Genomic DNA, 13,818 nt, shown 5'->3' with positions numbered 1-13,818 from the left:
CAACCCCCTGCTCAAAGCAGGACCAATCCCCAACTAAATCATCCCAGCCATGGCTTTGTCAAGCCGGGCCTAAAAAACCTCTAAGGAAGGAGATTCCACCATCTCCCTAGTAGCTGTTCTCTGCACCTGTTCCAGTTTAAATTAATCTTTTTTAATATGGGTGACCAGAACTGTACACAGTATTCCCAGCGAGGTCCTACCAGTGCCTTGTATAATGGCTAGTGTGACCAGACAGCAAGTGTGAAAAATCGGGATGGAGTGGGGAGGGGGGTAATAGGAGCCTATATAAGAAAAAGACCCAAAAATCAGGACAGTCCCTATAAAATCAGGACATCTGGTCACCCTAATAATGGCATTAACACTTCTCTATCTCTATTGGAAATGCCTCACCTGGTAAATCCTAGGATTGCATTTGCCTTCTTCATGGCTGCATCACATTGGTACCTCATCATCATCCTGTGATTGACCCACATTGCCAGATCTCTTGCCACCTCTGTCGATTCCAACTTCTGAGACCCCAGCTTGTAGCCAAAATTTTTATTACTAGAGCCTAAGTGCATGACCTGGCACATTGTACTATTGAATTTGATCCCATTTCTGTCACTCCAGTCTTCAAGGCCATCCATATCTTCCTCTATAATATTCCAATCCCCTCTGTACTGACAACTTTGTATCAGCAGCAAATTTCATTAGCACCCTCCTACTCTTTGTGCTAAGGTCATTAATAAAGCAGCTGGATACTGCAAAGCACTTTAGCACATGCTTAATTATAAGCATCAATGCAACTACTCAGAGGTTAATGGAGCTGCTTAAAGTGAAGCATATTTTTCTCGGTTGGATCATGCCAGAGCATTCAGTGCCTCGCAGGATCAAGCCCATAGCCAGGCATGGACCTTGCTGAATTGGGGCCATAGTCTCCTCTCTGGCCCAATAAAGATTACCAGGAAAAGGTAACAAAGCCTGACATTTATTTTCCTTTCCACAGAGCCTCACCCATCCTATGAGTTCCAGGGGCAGCCACAGACAGGGAGATTCCATTAGCACCACACCGGCTGGGACAAAGAGCTGGGGATAGTGGAGACCAAGGCAGCTTCAGAAATTCAGGGCCTTGGTATGGATGACCCTAGTGATTGGCAGAGTACCTGATTGATCCCTGTGGCCTATTTCATGAATGAAGAGGTCAACCCCTCACCCAACCCACGGAATGATGCAGAGAGGATCTCCCTGTGGAGGTCCTCCAAGAGATTTTCTGCCCCCCGGATCCTCTCATGTGAGTTTGTTTGTCATAGATACGACTGAGCATTCAACTCAGTAGATGCTCAGGCCATTGTTAAAAAATGCACACTCCACCACTTTAAATCATACACCCTTAATTATTTTCATCACTGTTTTTCTGGCTTTGTTTAAATTTGAGTTATATTTAAAAAACAAAAATATTTCTTTAATAGTCATGAATAGACATCCTATTTATTTTATTCACACATTTTATTGATGACATATATGGCCAAACCCTACTCATATGCATTGATTCATCTGGCTTTTCACATTTGTAAAGCAAGTAGGATTGGTCCACTCCATATTACCTTAAAGGATTACTATCAACATGAAAAATAACATTTCCATCTGATCGTTTTCTACCTACTATTGCTACAAGTAACTCCTGCTAGATTACAGAGGCAAATAAAGACTTTAAATAAAAGTTCTTCACTGTTTGAGTCAGTTTGCTTATTTGTTGTTTTTGAATTTGACAGAACATTACGCAGTTTGTTTCACTGTTTTGTTGAGGGTCAGTTGCATCACGCTCATGCAGGGCTGTGGGAAGAGCTCATGAGCACCACAGGCTCTGGATGAGGGTGTTTACCAGGAACAGCAGCAGCAAAACTGAAAGTGAAAATGTACAGGCGGCCAGTAGTCATGTATATACAGAGATGAAGGGGAGGCAGCAGGAGTGATGAGCCCATGCCTGTTTGGGGGCATTGCTCTATGGATCACCTAAAAGATCTGTAAAATGAAGCTACTCACAGGCTTAAAAAATTAGGCTGGTACTTAAGTGCCTTGCTTTGTACTGGGGTCCTAGATATAGCTAAGAGGGTATGGAGGAACCTTCTGGATCACTGCTAAAAAAGAGCCTGAACCTGAAAGCGTTGAGCAGTCTCATAACCACATAGCACCTTGCTCAAAGAGCATTAGTTCTGTATGTGTGCACGCACGAGGGGGTGGGGCAGAGGTGGGGTATCTGTGTGGGGGACTTCAACAAGACACTTCATTTCCCCACAACTTGCAAGAGTGGAGGGAACCTACACTTGCAGTTCCAAGCTGTAGGGGACTGTGGAACTTGTAGTGTTACATCTGTGGTGTGCTCCCTCCATTCTGTTTCAACCAAGCATGTGGGAATGAGACCTCCAGCCCTCAGGATTCCTCTTCCCACTGCAAATATGTAGGGCAAAGCTGTATAAATTATGCCTGATAGGTTTCCAGGGGGCAATCATAATCAGGAGAGCCCCTGGTACCATGATCATGCAGTAGACCTGTTGTTCCTGGGACCAGTCACAGTGAGAAGTCAAGTAGTGTCCATGAAGTGGTCCCTTTCCTCTGGCAAATCCCCAGAGATCCACAGTTTTGAGAAGTCCAAACCCCACATCATTGACATGTGTATCAAGGGAGAAGGGGGCAAATCCAGCCCGTAGCCAAATGGAAGAATTAGAAGGAAACCTGCAAAATTTCCACTCCCACTTAGAGAAAGATGAAGGCCAATATACTGCTGAAGAATCATTGTGTGTGCAGGGTGCACTGGGGAACACGTTTAGGACCCATGTATCACAAATAGGAAGGAGCCATCCTGGACAACTCTATATTTTTCAAGATAAAAGTCTGACATTTTACTGCCCTGACATTGGTTAAATTAAGCCCACAGAAAATTAAATTCAATCATCCATAAAATAATTATACCAGTATTAAAACATACATAATTTTTCCACATAAAAGTGAAATCTCCAACTTGCCATCCTATCAGTAAAATCAATGGCCTTATCATAACTCACAGAACATCAATATTTACTGAAATATTCAAAGACAGACATGTAATAAATCAAATCAGTTTCCAATGGCCTTTCAGTAGTTCAATCGTTTTAATGACATATTAAAATGAACTATTCAACAGCCATGTATTTCAGACTGTCCTGTAGTTCCTTTCTAATCCATGCTGATTACCAAGATATTTGTGTCTAAATAGTCTCTGGCTCGCTATTATAATTGGCTTACTCCTTCCTTCCCATTTTCTTCAGGTGTTCAACTATCCAGTGTCTGTAGCACTGAAAGTTAAGACTAGGGCAGTGAATTTATGATAGTACAAACACTGAACTGAAGTATGCTGTGTGATCCAGGTACTGCCTCCGTTTTCCCAGCTCCAAACTGGAGATAAAGATACTTTTCCCTCATTTGTAAAATACTTGATTTTGACGGATGAAAATCAACTTGTAACATCAAAGGGTTGTTATTAAGTATGACTGTGGTGATTCTAAAGCTGTTTGAGGCAAGGGCTGTTTTCATGTTCAGTTTCGTATAGGGCTGATCATACTGTCAGTGCTCAGCCCTGTACAAAAAGTCCATCTGGCAAGATTGTGCCTAAAACCTAAGGACCAGATTGTGCTCAGCATTATGTGGGAGTGCAAAGCAGAGGCCTCTTCCTTTGTGCTTCTGGCCAGAGACAAATTCATTCCCAGTCCTTGCCCTGCCCTTTATCTCTGCAACAGCCAGTAAAACAGGCTTCCCACATGGAAAAAACACATGTTCCATCCTCTCAGGGGATGGAGTAAGAGTTATGCTCTCTCTGCACTCCCAGGGGCATTGATTCTGCCTCAAGGGCACTGGGGTTGAGTCACAGGTCCAGACTTGTGCAGTGCTTTCATGTTGAGTGCAGTGTGTGGAGAGGGCTACCTCCAGTGTGAGTGAGTGGAGAATTCTGATTCAGCAGCACTTCGTATCCACAGCTCCAAAAGGCACAAAGGCAGTGGAGAAACAAGCCCTGTTGTCTCCACATTACCCCCTCCACAATGCAGCCGGAGGCTTCATGACCACAAACTGGCCCTTCCTTTGCTACGGCTTTGAGCACACCCCTCAGGGCTGGATTTAAATGATTCTTCTTCACATCTTATCTCATTCTACATAGCTGTTCAAAATGGCATCAGAAAATCCTACATTCTTTTTGGACAATATACCTGGCGCTGCTGTGACACAAACCCAACCGCTGGAAATATTTTTCCTCTCCGCTGTAAACTCTCTTTCATAGGTTTATTTCTTCCCCAGTTGATGAATTTCAAATAATCCCCATGATTTCTTGTCATGTTCTTTGAGGCCAGGTCTACGATACAAACTTACATCGATATAACTACGTTGCTCAGGAGTGTGAAAAACCCACACCCCAGAGCAACATATTTATACCGACCTAATCCCTGGTGCAGCTTCTCCCATTGACATAGCTACTGCCCCTTGCTGAGGTAGATTAATGACGCGGACAGAAGCTCTCCCGCCAGCGTAGCAGCGTCTCCACTGAGGCACTACAACAGCACAGCTGCAGCACAGTACATGTAGATAAGCCCTAAGTGAATCCTCTCCTTTACTGACCACCAGTTTTTTTTTCTATGTATAGAAGAACATATTAAGAATCCCTCAAAACCACAATACAGTAAATGAAAGGCCATAGAAAAGCTAAGCTGAACAGGATTCAACTGCCTGTTGCCCTTTCACAACAGGATCATAGCTACTAAATTCTGTACGTACACGCTAATTTGTTCTTCACGACATTAGTAATAAATCCATAATCTACCACTGTAGCCATGCTGCTACACCCCATGTGATCACTCGTGTAATTGAATGCAGCAAGAAAGATCATGGAGACTTCTGGGGGGGAAATCCCGTGAGAAACCAAAGAACTGTTGTCCATTTGGAAATTCACATTGTATACAGGGGTCTACACTCGTGCTTACCAATATGACTACCGGTAGATATCAGACTCTCTTTAAAGCTGCCATCTCACTTTAGAGAATGCAGTATACGTCATAATACACATGCTGGGCCGTGGCCTCTCTTCCACTATGCAGTATGGAGGGGAGTATTTGAAAGTAAAAAGGGTCAGACGAGACCTCCAGGAACAGAGAACAGGGCAGTGGAGCTAATTAATCCTGCACTTGCAGGGAACTAGATTAGATGACCAAGGAGGGTCTTTACCATCTTTTGATTCAGTGCATTCAAACCTTAAAGGTGCAGAGCACCCTGAACGTCCATTATAATCAAAGGAGTTGAGGAAGGTGAGCACTATACAGAATCAGGTCCAATTATTATAACATGGGTGCCCATTTTCCTCCAAGCCTGTGGTGTCATTCCTGCCTCAGCACCAGAGTTTGGGGGCTCCAGGGTATTTCAGAAGATGGGTCTCGTTGTGGGAAGGAGGAGTCAAGAAGCACCTGCTTATTACAACCATGATCTCTTCCAAAAGAAAGAGATATCTGCATGTAGGCAAGGGCTGCCAATCCCAGCATTTCCTTATACTCTGCGCCTCCACAGAGAGCACAGGTAATATGAGAGCACAGTTCCTGAGCACAGAAAGAGAGCAGCACCATAAGTCTAGTCTTGTGTGCAGAGATCTCTGGATCTGTATGGAAGCAGCTTCCACTCTCTGAAGCTCCCCAGTGTCTGTGGTGATTTGAGGCTGTGGCCTTGTCAGCTAGTAACACTTTCCTCCCAGAGGGACTAAGAGGTTAGAAAGTCCATAAGGTAAAACATCATGGAATGGCCCTTGGCCCTCATCATGTGGGTTTCCCCAGGGGCAGGCCCAGTCAGGAACCATATTAATTTTCCAGTGAATTACATAGATGCCGCCGCTACTCACTTTCCTCCACTTCAGTAGGGTGACCAGATGTCCCGATTTTATAGGGACCGTCCCAATTTTGGGGTCTTTTTCTAATAGAGGCTCCAATTACCCCCCACCCCACGTCCCGATTTTTCACATTTGCTATCTGTTCACCCTACACTTAAGGAGCTTTGCTTTCAATTTACAGATTTCACTCCTCTGGGTTTCCCAACTCAACCCAAAACCCTCTTTTCAAGATTTTAATTAATCTCAGCCTGGAACTTGAGTCTCAGGTTCTCAGCCCAGAGACAAAGGATTTTTCAATGTAGAACTTTAGCCACCAATGAATGGGGTCATATTTCAAATTAGAGAGTGAAAAAATAATATTTTTAGAAGCCTCTGACACATTTAGGTGAGTTAATTTCCCAGAATGCCATTTTCTAGGTCCAATAAACTGTCAGGTGGACTAAGCGCTTTTGTATTTTTGTTTTAGATCAGTCAAAACAGGAGAGTTTGAGAAGATGCTGTGCAATAGATCATGATTATAACTGAAGATTTTGAACTAAAGTTGAAATTCACCCCTTCCCTCTTCTCCTCTCCATAAAGGAAATCTCTTGGGTATTAGTGGGTTGGAATTCACCACACTCCAACAAGCAGGCTAAGAGACTGCAGCTCAGTCTCTCTACAGCCACTGCTAATATAATCTCTTTCCACCCTAGGCAGGCCTTTGGGGCATTTGGATCTGCTCCAGCTAATTCCCCCAAAGCCCCTTCTACTGCAGCATATCTGAGATTTCTTCCTAGCTAGCATGAGTGTGTGACAACTCCACCCTCACCGCCTCCTGTGCACTCCAACACTACAGACTGATGGAGTGAAGGACTTTCCTGGACCCTCTGCTGGAGTGAATTTAACCCTAAGAGAAGCAGTCCCTTCTCTGACTTGCTACATTCTTGACTGCTTTCTCACATGGAATTTCCACTGACATCTAAGGGCTTGTCTACACTGACACTTTACAGCGCTGCAACTTTTTCGCTCAGGGGGTGTGAAAAAACTCACCCCTGAGCACTGCAAGTTTCAGTGCTGTTAGTGCTGGTAGCTATGCCCCTCGTGGAGATGGTTTTTTTAGAGCACTGGGAGAGCTCTCTCCCAGCGCTGTGCCACAACTACACAAGCCATGTTAAAGTGCTGCCACAGCAGCACTTTAACGTTGCCAGTGTAGACAAGCCCCAAGAGAGTCCCACGCACTCGACAAAAGCAGAATATACAGTAGAGACTTTTGCCTTCCAGCGAAAGCCCTTTGGAGCTAGTTCAATCCTTTCATCAGGATTTGTGGAGTAACAAGCCCCAAGAGTAGGAATGCCATGCGTCTGATGATGTGGGTATTTGCCTGTTAGTCTATAAGGTGCCACAGGACTCTGTCGCTTTTTACAGATCGAGACTAACACAGCTACCCCTCTGATACATGAATATCTAGTACAAATACTTGGGGAAAACCCAGCAAAAAATCACCACTGTGACATTAATGTCAGAATCACAATGATCCATTCATATCATAGCACATCTAAAGGATCTACAGGTCCTGAACAATGTTTGTGTAGAAAGACTTTTCTCCTTCTTGCCTCAAGACTACCAACCACACTCCTGCCTCTTAATCCCCACCTCAGTGCTCTGGTGCATAAAAAGGGGTATTATTACTTGCCTACCTCACAAGAGAGATGTGAGGCTTAATCAATTAACTTCTGTGAAGTGACTTGAGATCCTTTGATTGCAGGCTTTATATTAGCGCTAAGCACTCACAGAAATGTAGGACTGGAAGGGATCTCAAGAAGCCATCTGGTCCATTCCCCTGCACTGAGGCAGGATTAAGTATACCCTGGCACTTATGGCACTCTCAGTAACAGCCCAGGAGTGGAGGAGGGTTAAGTGCCCTGTTCCAAATCTCATCTCATCTCTATGCCTACAAGTAACTGAATGTACCCCTAACCAAGCCAGCCTCCCAAATCATCTACAACTTCACTTCTCTTTTCACAGGGGAGCCTCCTTTTCCAGAAAGGTCCAAGCGGCTATCATCTTTCCCCATCCTCCCTCCATTCCCCAGCATCTCCTCTCTCTGGAGTGAGGGAAAAGCACAGAGTCCATGAACCCCACCATGTAAAGTCTGCAACTTACCTTGGAAGTAGATGCCTGACTGGATTTGGAGAACCCTGGGGAGGGTTCTCGGATCCAGGGAATGGATGAATTTTGTCAGGTTTGATGCCATGGTCTGTGTCAAGGCAGCACATACATTTGGTGTCTAAAGGCCAGCACCTCCTGTGACGTCCCCCATGGTTCTCACAGGAACAGAGTCTGGGACATCTCTCAGAAACTTTCTGTTGCTGGAGGGAGGAGTGGGGAGGAGACGTGAGGGAGGCGCTTCTCTTCTTTACTATGATCGCCACTTCCTCCCACTTTGGCAGCTCAAGGGGTGGGGGGCAGGGAAGACTAGGGTGAGCAATACCACAAGAATGGGTATCAACTGACACTGCTAAGTTTATACTGCCTGGTGCTTGAGCATGTGCCAATTTAGGCTAAACGAAGTGCTGCTTATGTTGGTTGCAGCTGGTACCAAATTTAATAGGAAAGATGAGTTTCTACAAAACTCAACCTAAAACAGGGAGTTATTTGGTTTGGTACCTTGAGGCACTAACTAGTCATCTATCCACATGGAAAGGATTTTGTTTAATGTTAAAAATATCTGCAGCTGGAAAAACAAATCACATTTATTTTTGGAGCACAAAATATAGTTTTACATTTGCTCTTTTCAGAAACCACAAACTCTCTCTGGAGATATAAAATGAAACCGTTTTGTTTTTTTGCTTTTGCTGCCTTTAGAGAGTTCCTGTGGTGTAGTGAGGAAGGTGCAGACAAAAATATGGGCCTCTTTGGATCTGTGCATGACAATTGAATTTAGTTATGCAGAATAGCCAAGATTTTCAAAAGCAACTAGAGACTTTGGGGCTCTGACTTGAGATACCTTAAAAGGGCCTGGATTTCAGAGGGGAGGTGCCTAGCACTTTCTGAAAAATCAGACTGTTTTAAGGTGTCTCAACTTGGGCACCCAAAATCACTAGTCACTTTTGAAAGTCTTGGCCATTGTTCATATATAGGGGTTTGGCTCTGCTATCCGTAACAACGGTGAGTAGTGCCAATGATTTCAATGGCACTGCTCATAGGGTATGTCCATAAAATCATAGAGTTAATGGTAGGATTAGGGCGCTTCCTTGCTACCCTGTTTCACACTCTGCAGCGACAACAAGTTCTTCCCAGAGGCCTTGGCTACACTTGAGAGTTACAGCGCTGTTGGTGGCTTTATAGCACTGTAACTCACTCCCCGTCCACACTGGCAAGGCACATACAGCGCTGTATCTCCGTGGCTACAGCGCTGGTTGTACTCCACCTCCCCGAGAGGAATAAAGAGAACAGCGCTGGTGCTGCAGCGCTGGGGTGCCAGTGTAAACAGGGAATAATCTTAGTACACTGTGACTGACCTCCAGAAGCTTCCCATAATCCTTTTAAGTGAAGGTCTCGCTCTTTGTTTTGTTGTGATGCCGCTCTTTGTTTTGTTGTGAACTCCATGCTCCGGGAGCTGCTTATCAAAAAACCAAACACAGCTCCTGTTTGCTGTGAATGAGCAGAGGCAGGGGGCTCCCTTTGGAACCTCCACAGCTAGTGTTTGCTTGAAGAGAGGGGGAGGGAGAGGGCTTGAGGAGAGAAGCAGCGCAGCGGGTTGGGGGGGGTCCGTTTCAGCAGCGGCTGCTTATCTGGTCTGCGAGGGAAAAAAACATCTGCTGTTTGCTTTCAGTGAGTGAGAGAGAGAGAGGAGTGGGGGAGGGGGTCAGAATTTGCAAGGCAGCTGCTGACACAGTGTCGGCTCCAAAAACCCACTCTCTCTCCCCCACGCTCCCTGTCACACTCCACACACCCCCCTTTTGAAAAGCACGTTGCAGCCACTTGAACACTGGGATAGCTGCCCATAATGCACCGCTCCCAATGCCGCTGCAGATGCTGCAAATGTGGCCATGACAGTGCGCTGGAAGCTGTCAGTGTGGACAGACTGCAGCGCTTTCCCTACTCAGCTGTACGAAGACAGGTTTAACTCCCAGCGCTGTACAGCTGCAAGTGTAGCCATACCCAAAGTATCTATATGGTGTCAGGATAAAGCAGCAAGGTAGCTGTTTAATCAGATGGGTGGGGGAGGGGATGCCACCTACTTTAATTGTGACAGACTGACAATATCCTGAATGAACTTTATGGGATTAAGATAAACTTTACTAAATTAAATTAAACCTTATTGAATTAGGATTAACACCTTTGGGGTACACTTATTAAAAATGCAATTGTGTGTTGTGGACCTGCAGGTACCGTCCCTGGTTGGGAGGAGGATGCTAATAAACGTCCTCCATTATCAGCCTTAGAAGCCCCCTGGAGAGATATGCATATACTAGTTCAAACTGGATACTCCAGAGACCCAGAAACAAAGAAAAGACTTTTGGATAAAAAGCCTGCGTTTAGGCTGACTCTGGGCCTTCTTCCTGATCCAGCAAATGGACAGGACCCTGGTCCATGGAGGGCCCCAGTCCATAGGGTAGGGTTGGAAGGACGGGGTCTACTGAGGCCCCACAAGTTCCAAGCGGAAGCGCTGATGAGTTTGTAAGCACCAGCAAGCCTTAGTGAAGAGTGTTGAAAGCCTGCTCTTGCCAGAGCCCAGATGAGAGTCTGGCAAGTTTATTAGCTGTGTGTAGGTTCTTTAATTGGTTTTCAGTTGTTTTATCTAATGCTTTTTACCTTGTATCTAATCACTCCATTATCACTCTTTGAAGAGAAAGCAAGCAGGTGTGCTTAGGCAGACTGTCTTTGCTGGGAAATACACAGTGAAAGCAGGGAACTGTACAGTCTGGACGTACTCCCGTGTCAGAAGGTGGAGAGATGTTAGTCTCCAGCCAAGAGAGAACAGCAGGGAGCTGGATGCCTGAGAGTGGGTGCCCTTGCTGGACCACTCAGGGGAAATACAGGTGCAGGTGCACTGCACTATGTAATGAGATGATGAGCATGATTGGCACCTGCTTTAATACTGGGGATGGGGGTTAATTTGTTTGCTTTTCTGACATGTTTTAAAATTGCCTTTTACGAGTATAATGTGTCTGAGCTGTCCCTTATAAATGGGAAATGTTTACAACTCGTGTCCCCAAATCCCAGGGGCATGGGAGCCAGTTTTAGGGACAGGGTATCTGCACCAGGCACTGGATGAAGGAATGAGGATCTGATTCTGGGATGGGTAAGGGGTTGCTTTACAGAATGTAGCAGATGGTTTTGTGAGCAGCGAGGCAGCAGGTGGAGAGATCACCGTTAGCAGCTGGTAACACTGCAGGGTAGAGGCATGAAAAATAGGACTTTGGTTCTCGTAGTGACAGCTATTATTGTTGTCCTACCTAGAAAACAGATGCAGGCAATTATTTACTAGCTTTATAAAAATACCTTCTTCCTTCATTCCCTTCCAGCAACAGACACGGACACACACAGATTAAACAAACATAATTAATCATGGGGAAAAATAATGCGCATTCCCAATCACCTTTCAGTTCAGTCAGAAAGACACACAATAAAGGGTTCTGCCGCACAGGGTCCTGAGCAGTCTGGTCCCAGTCCTGCTATGTATTTCTAATAATAATACCAAGCTCTAATACGTCCCAGTCCAGTGATCTATCTACTAGGCAATGCTGCCTCCATTTGAGTAGTCTCAACAAGTTCAATGGGAATTTCCGTGTGCTTAGACATTAAGCATGCATTTGCTGGATCGGGGCCAGAGTGCTCAGCACCTTGCAGGATTGAGCTCATAAAATTCAATAGTTTCCTAAGGACAGAATGAGTGTGGAAGTTGGCTGAATTCTTCCGTTGCCCTTGGAGGTTGGGGTCAATCCAGGTCAGAGCTGAGGTGCTGCGGCAACGTTTTCCAACAGCTCCACACTTGTCCATACTGTACCAAGTCTGCGGCTAAATGGCAGCTTTCATTCTTTAGGGTCACCTTAAACCATCACTAAATTGACATTGATTTTTTTTAATCTAAATTTCTTTTTAGTTTCATCTGACATCAGTAGAGCAGATTTGCTGGAATGCAGCACCATGATGAATATCTAATTAACAGCAATTTATGCAAAATTATAAATTGCTTAAAAGTAATTTAAACCTGAGTAACTAAATGTATAAGGCATAAAGTACATTTCTCTCAGGAACAAAATACAGTAAAAGCTGTGTTGTCCGGCACTTTATCAACTGGAAAGCTCTATTAACTGGCATTTCTGGTATCTCCCAGTACAAATCTTCAATCTAGTAACCAGGACTAGTATACTGCCCGGGAGGTTATGCAATTGCCATTCTGCACTCTACCTTTATGCAAAAGAGGCAGAAGACAAGTAAGCAAGCTGATATCAGGGATTTATTCAAAAAAACAGCTTCCAGGGTGTGTCATAGGGTCATTACAGATTCAGCCCAATCTCCTACACCTTCTACATCTACAGTGATTATTGACATTGATTATCACGACTCTGAGGCGCTGCAAGACCCTGAAGTGCCTTTTGAATCATCAAAGATTAAATTATGTTCAATATAGTCTTAGTGTTAAGTATATTTTTAGTGATCTGGGTATACGCCATGTGCTGCACATAGTGATAGTGTCATAAGATAACCTACTGTGTAGAAAACTTTACCTGTATACACCTAAGTGCTTCAAGAAACCAACCACTCTGCAGTGCATTACCACTACTGGATTGGTGAGTACCTGTATACTCTTTTATACTTGATTCATTTTATTGTATTCTAATTCTTTGAAAATTGGTATTCCATTGTAGTATAACTCTCAGTTAACCAGAATTTTTGATTAACTGGCACCCTCCATTCCCCCAACATGTCAGACAACAAAGCTTTTACTGTACAACTGTCAGTTGCCATGACAAAAAATTTATATGTTTACACTCATCCAAATCAGCAATGCCACCCACAGTTCATGTATTAGCACAGGAATTCTAGTCTTACCAGCACATATCGTGGTAAAGAAGAGGTGCCTTTCTGTACTCTCTATTGCGCTAGGGGAACTGTTTTCAGTTTTATGTTTTATGGCCTGTTTCATGCAGGAGGTCAGACTAGATGATCATAATGTTTCCTCTTGACCTTGAAATATATGAAAATTGTGATGCAGCATGACCATAATGTGAATTCTCCGTTATGTTCTCAGTAGCTACATTTTGAAATTGTTTGACATTTTCTTATGGTTCAGCAGTGAGAGCTTAGACTAGCTTAATAATAAACCTAAATGGCTTAGCAGAACTTGGTGAAAGTCTGCAAGCTATGGTTCTTGAGCCCAGAGTGCTAGTTGCCAATGTTTGACTCTAATAGACAGTCAAGAATCAAGTGTACACCCCCCCCGGGCATATTTTTATATATTATACTTTAAAACTTAGTAACATTTTTGGTAAACTATTTTTGACTGAACAACCACCACCTAGATATAGAACATTTCCTGTGTTTTAGGGACTGATCCATCTCCTGTTGAAATTAATGAGTGGCTGTCCACTGAGTTTAATGGGAGTTGGACTGGGTCCTCAACAAGGGAGGGTTAATAGTTCTCTCTGGTCATTGGTTCCTAAGAAACACCATACACAGTGGGTGATATTGCTATTTTAATTTACTTTAATCTAGTGAAGAATGTTAATCGCTCTTTTTCAGTTTCTTTAATGCGTGTTGATGGCTTCGCATGAACCAGAAATTTCTATGAAGTGTATCTCTAGTGCACTAATTCATAACATATGATCTGGGATCATATGTAGTTTTAGAATTGTGTATGAATTTGACATGCATGAAACTGAAAGGCTGGAGTGCCATGTAGTGCAGGCAGCTCTCACAATGCAAAAAAACCTAAACCCATCTGCTGCAGAAAG

General features: G+C 44.1%; 1 protein-coding gene across 2 annotated transcripts in view; it reads right to left on the bottom strand.

Moving 5' to 3' along the window:
• The window catches only part of THEMIS (thymocyte selection associated), a 106,996-nt gene extending 98,768 nt beyond the window's left edge, over nucleotides 1-8,228 (bottom strand). For both annotated transcript variants that reach the window (XM_039533081.1, XM_039533082.1), the window contains exon 1: nucleotides 8,018-8,228. In XM_039533081.1, coding sequence (XP_039389015.1) covers nucleotides 8,018-8,108 — 91 coding nt within the window. In that variant the 5' untranslated portion in view covers nucleotides 8,109-8,228. The remainder of the gene's footprint in view (nucleotides 1-8,017) is intronic.
• Nucleotides 8,229-13,818: the final 5,590 nt, after the last annotated feature.

Source organism: Mauremys reevesii, linkage group 3 (genome assembly GCF_016161935.1).
Source record: "Mauremys reevesii isolate NIE-2019 linkage group 3, ASM1616193v1, whole genome shotgun sequence".
NCBI lineage: Eukaryota > Metazoa > Chordata > Testudines > Geoemydidae > Mauremys > Mauremys reevesii.
This window is presented reverse-complemented; position numbering and strand designations above follow the sequence as displayed.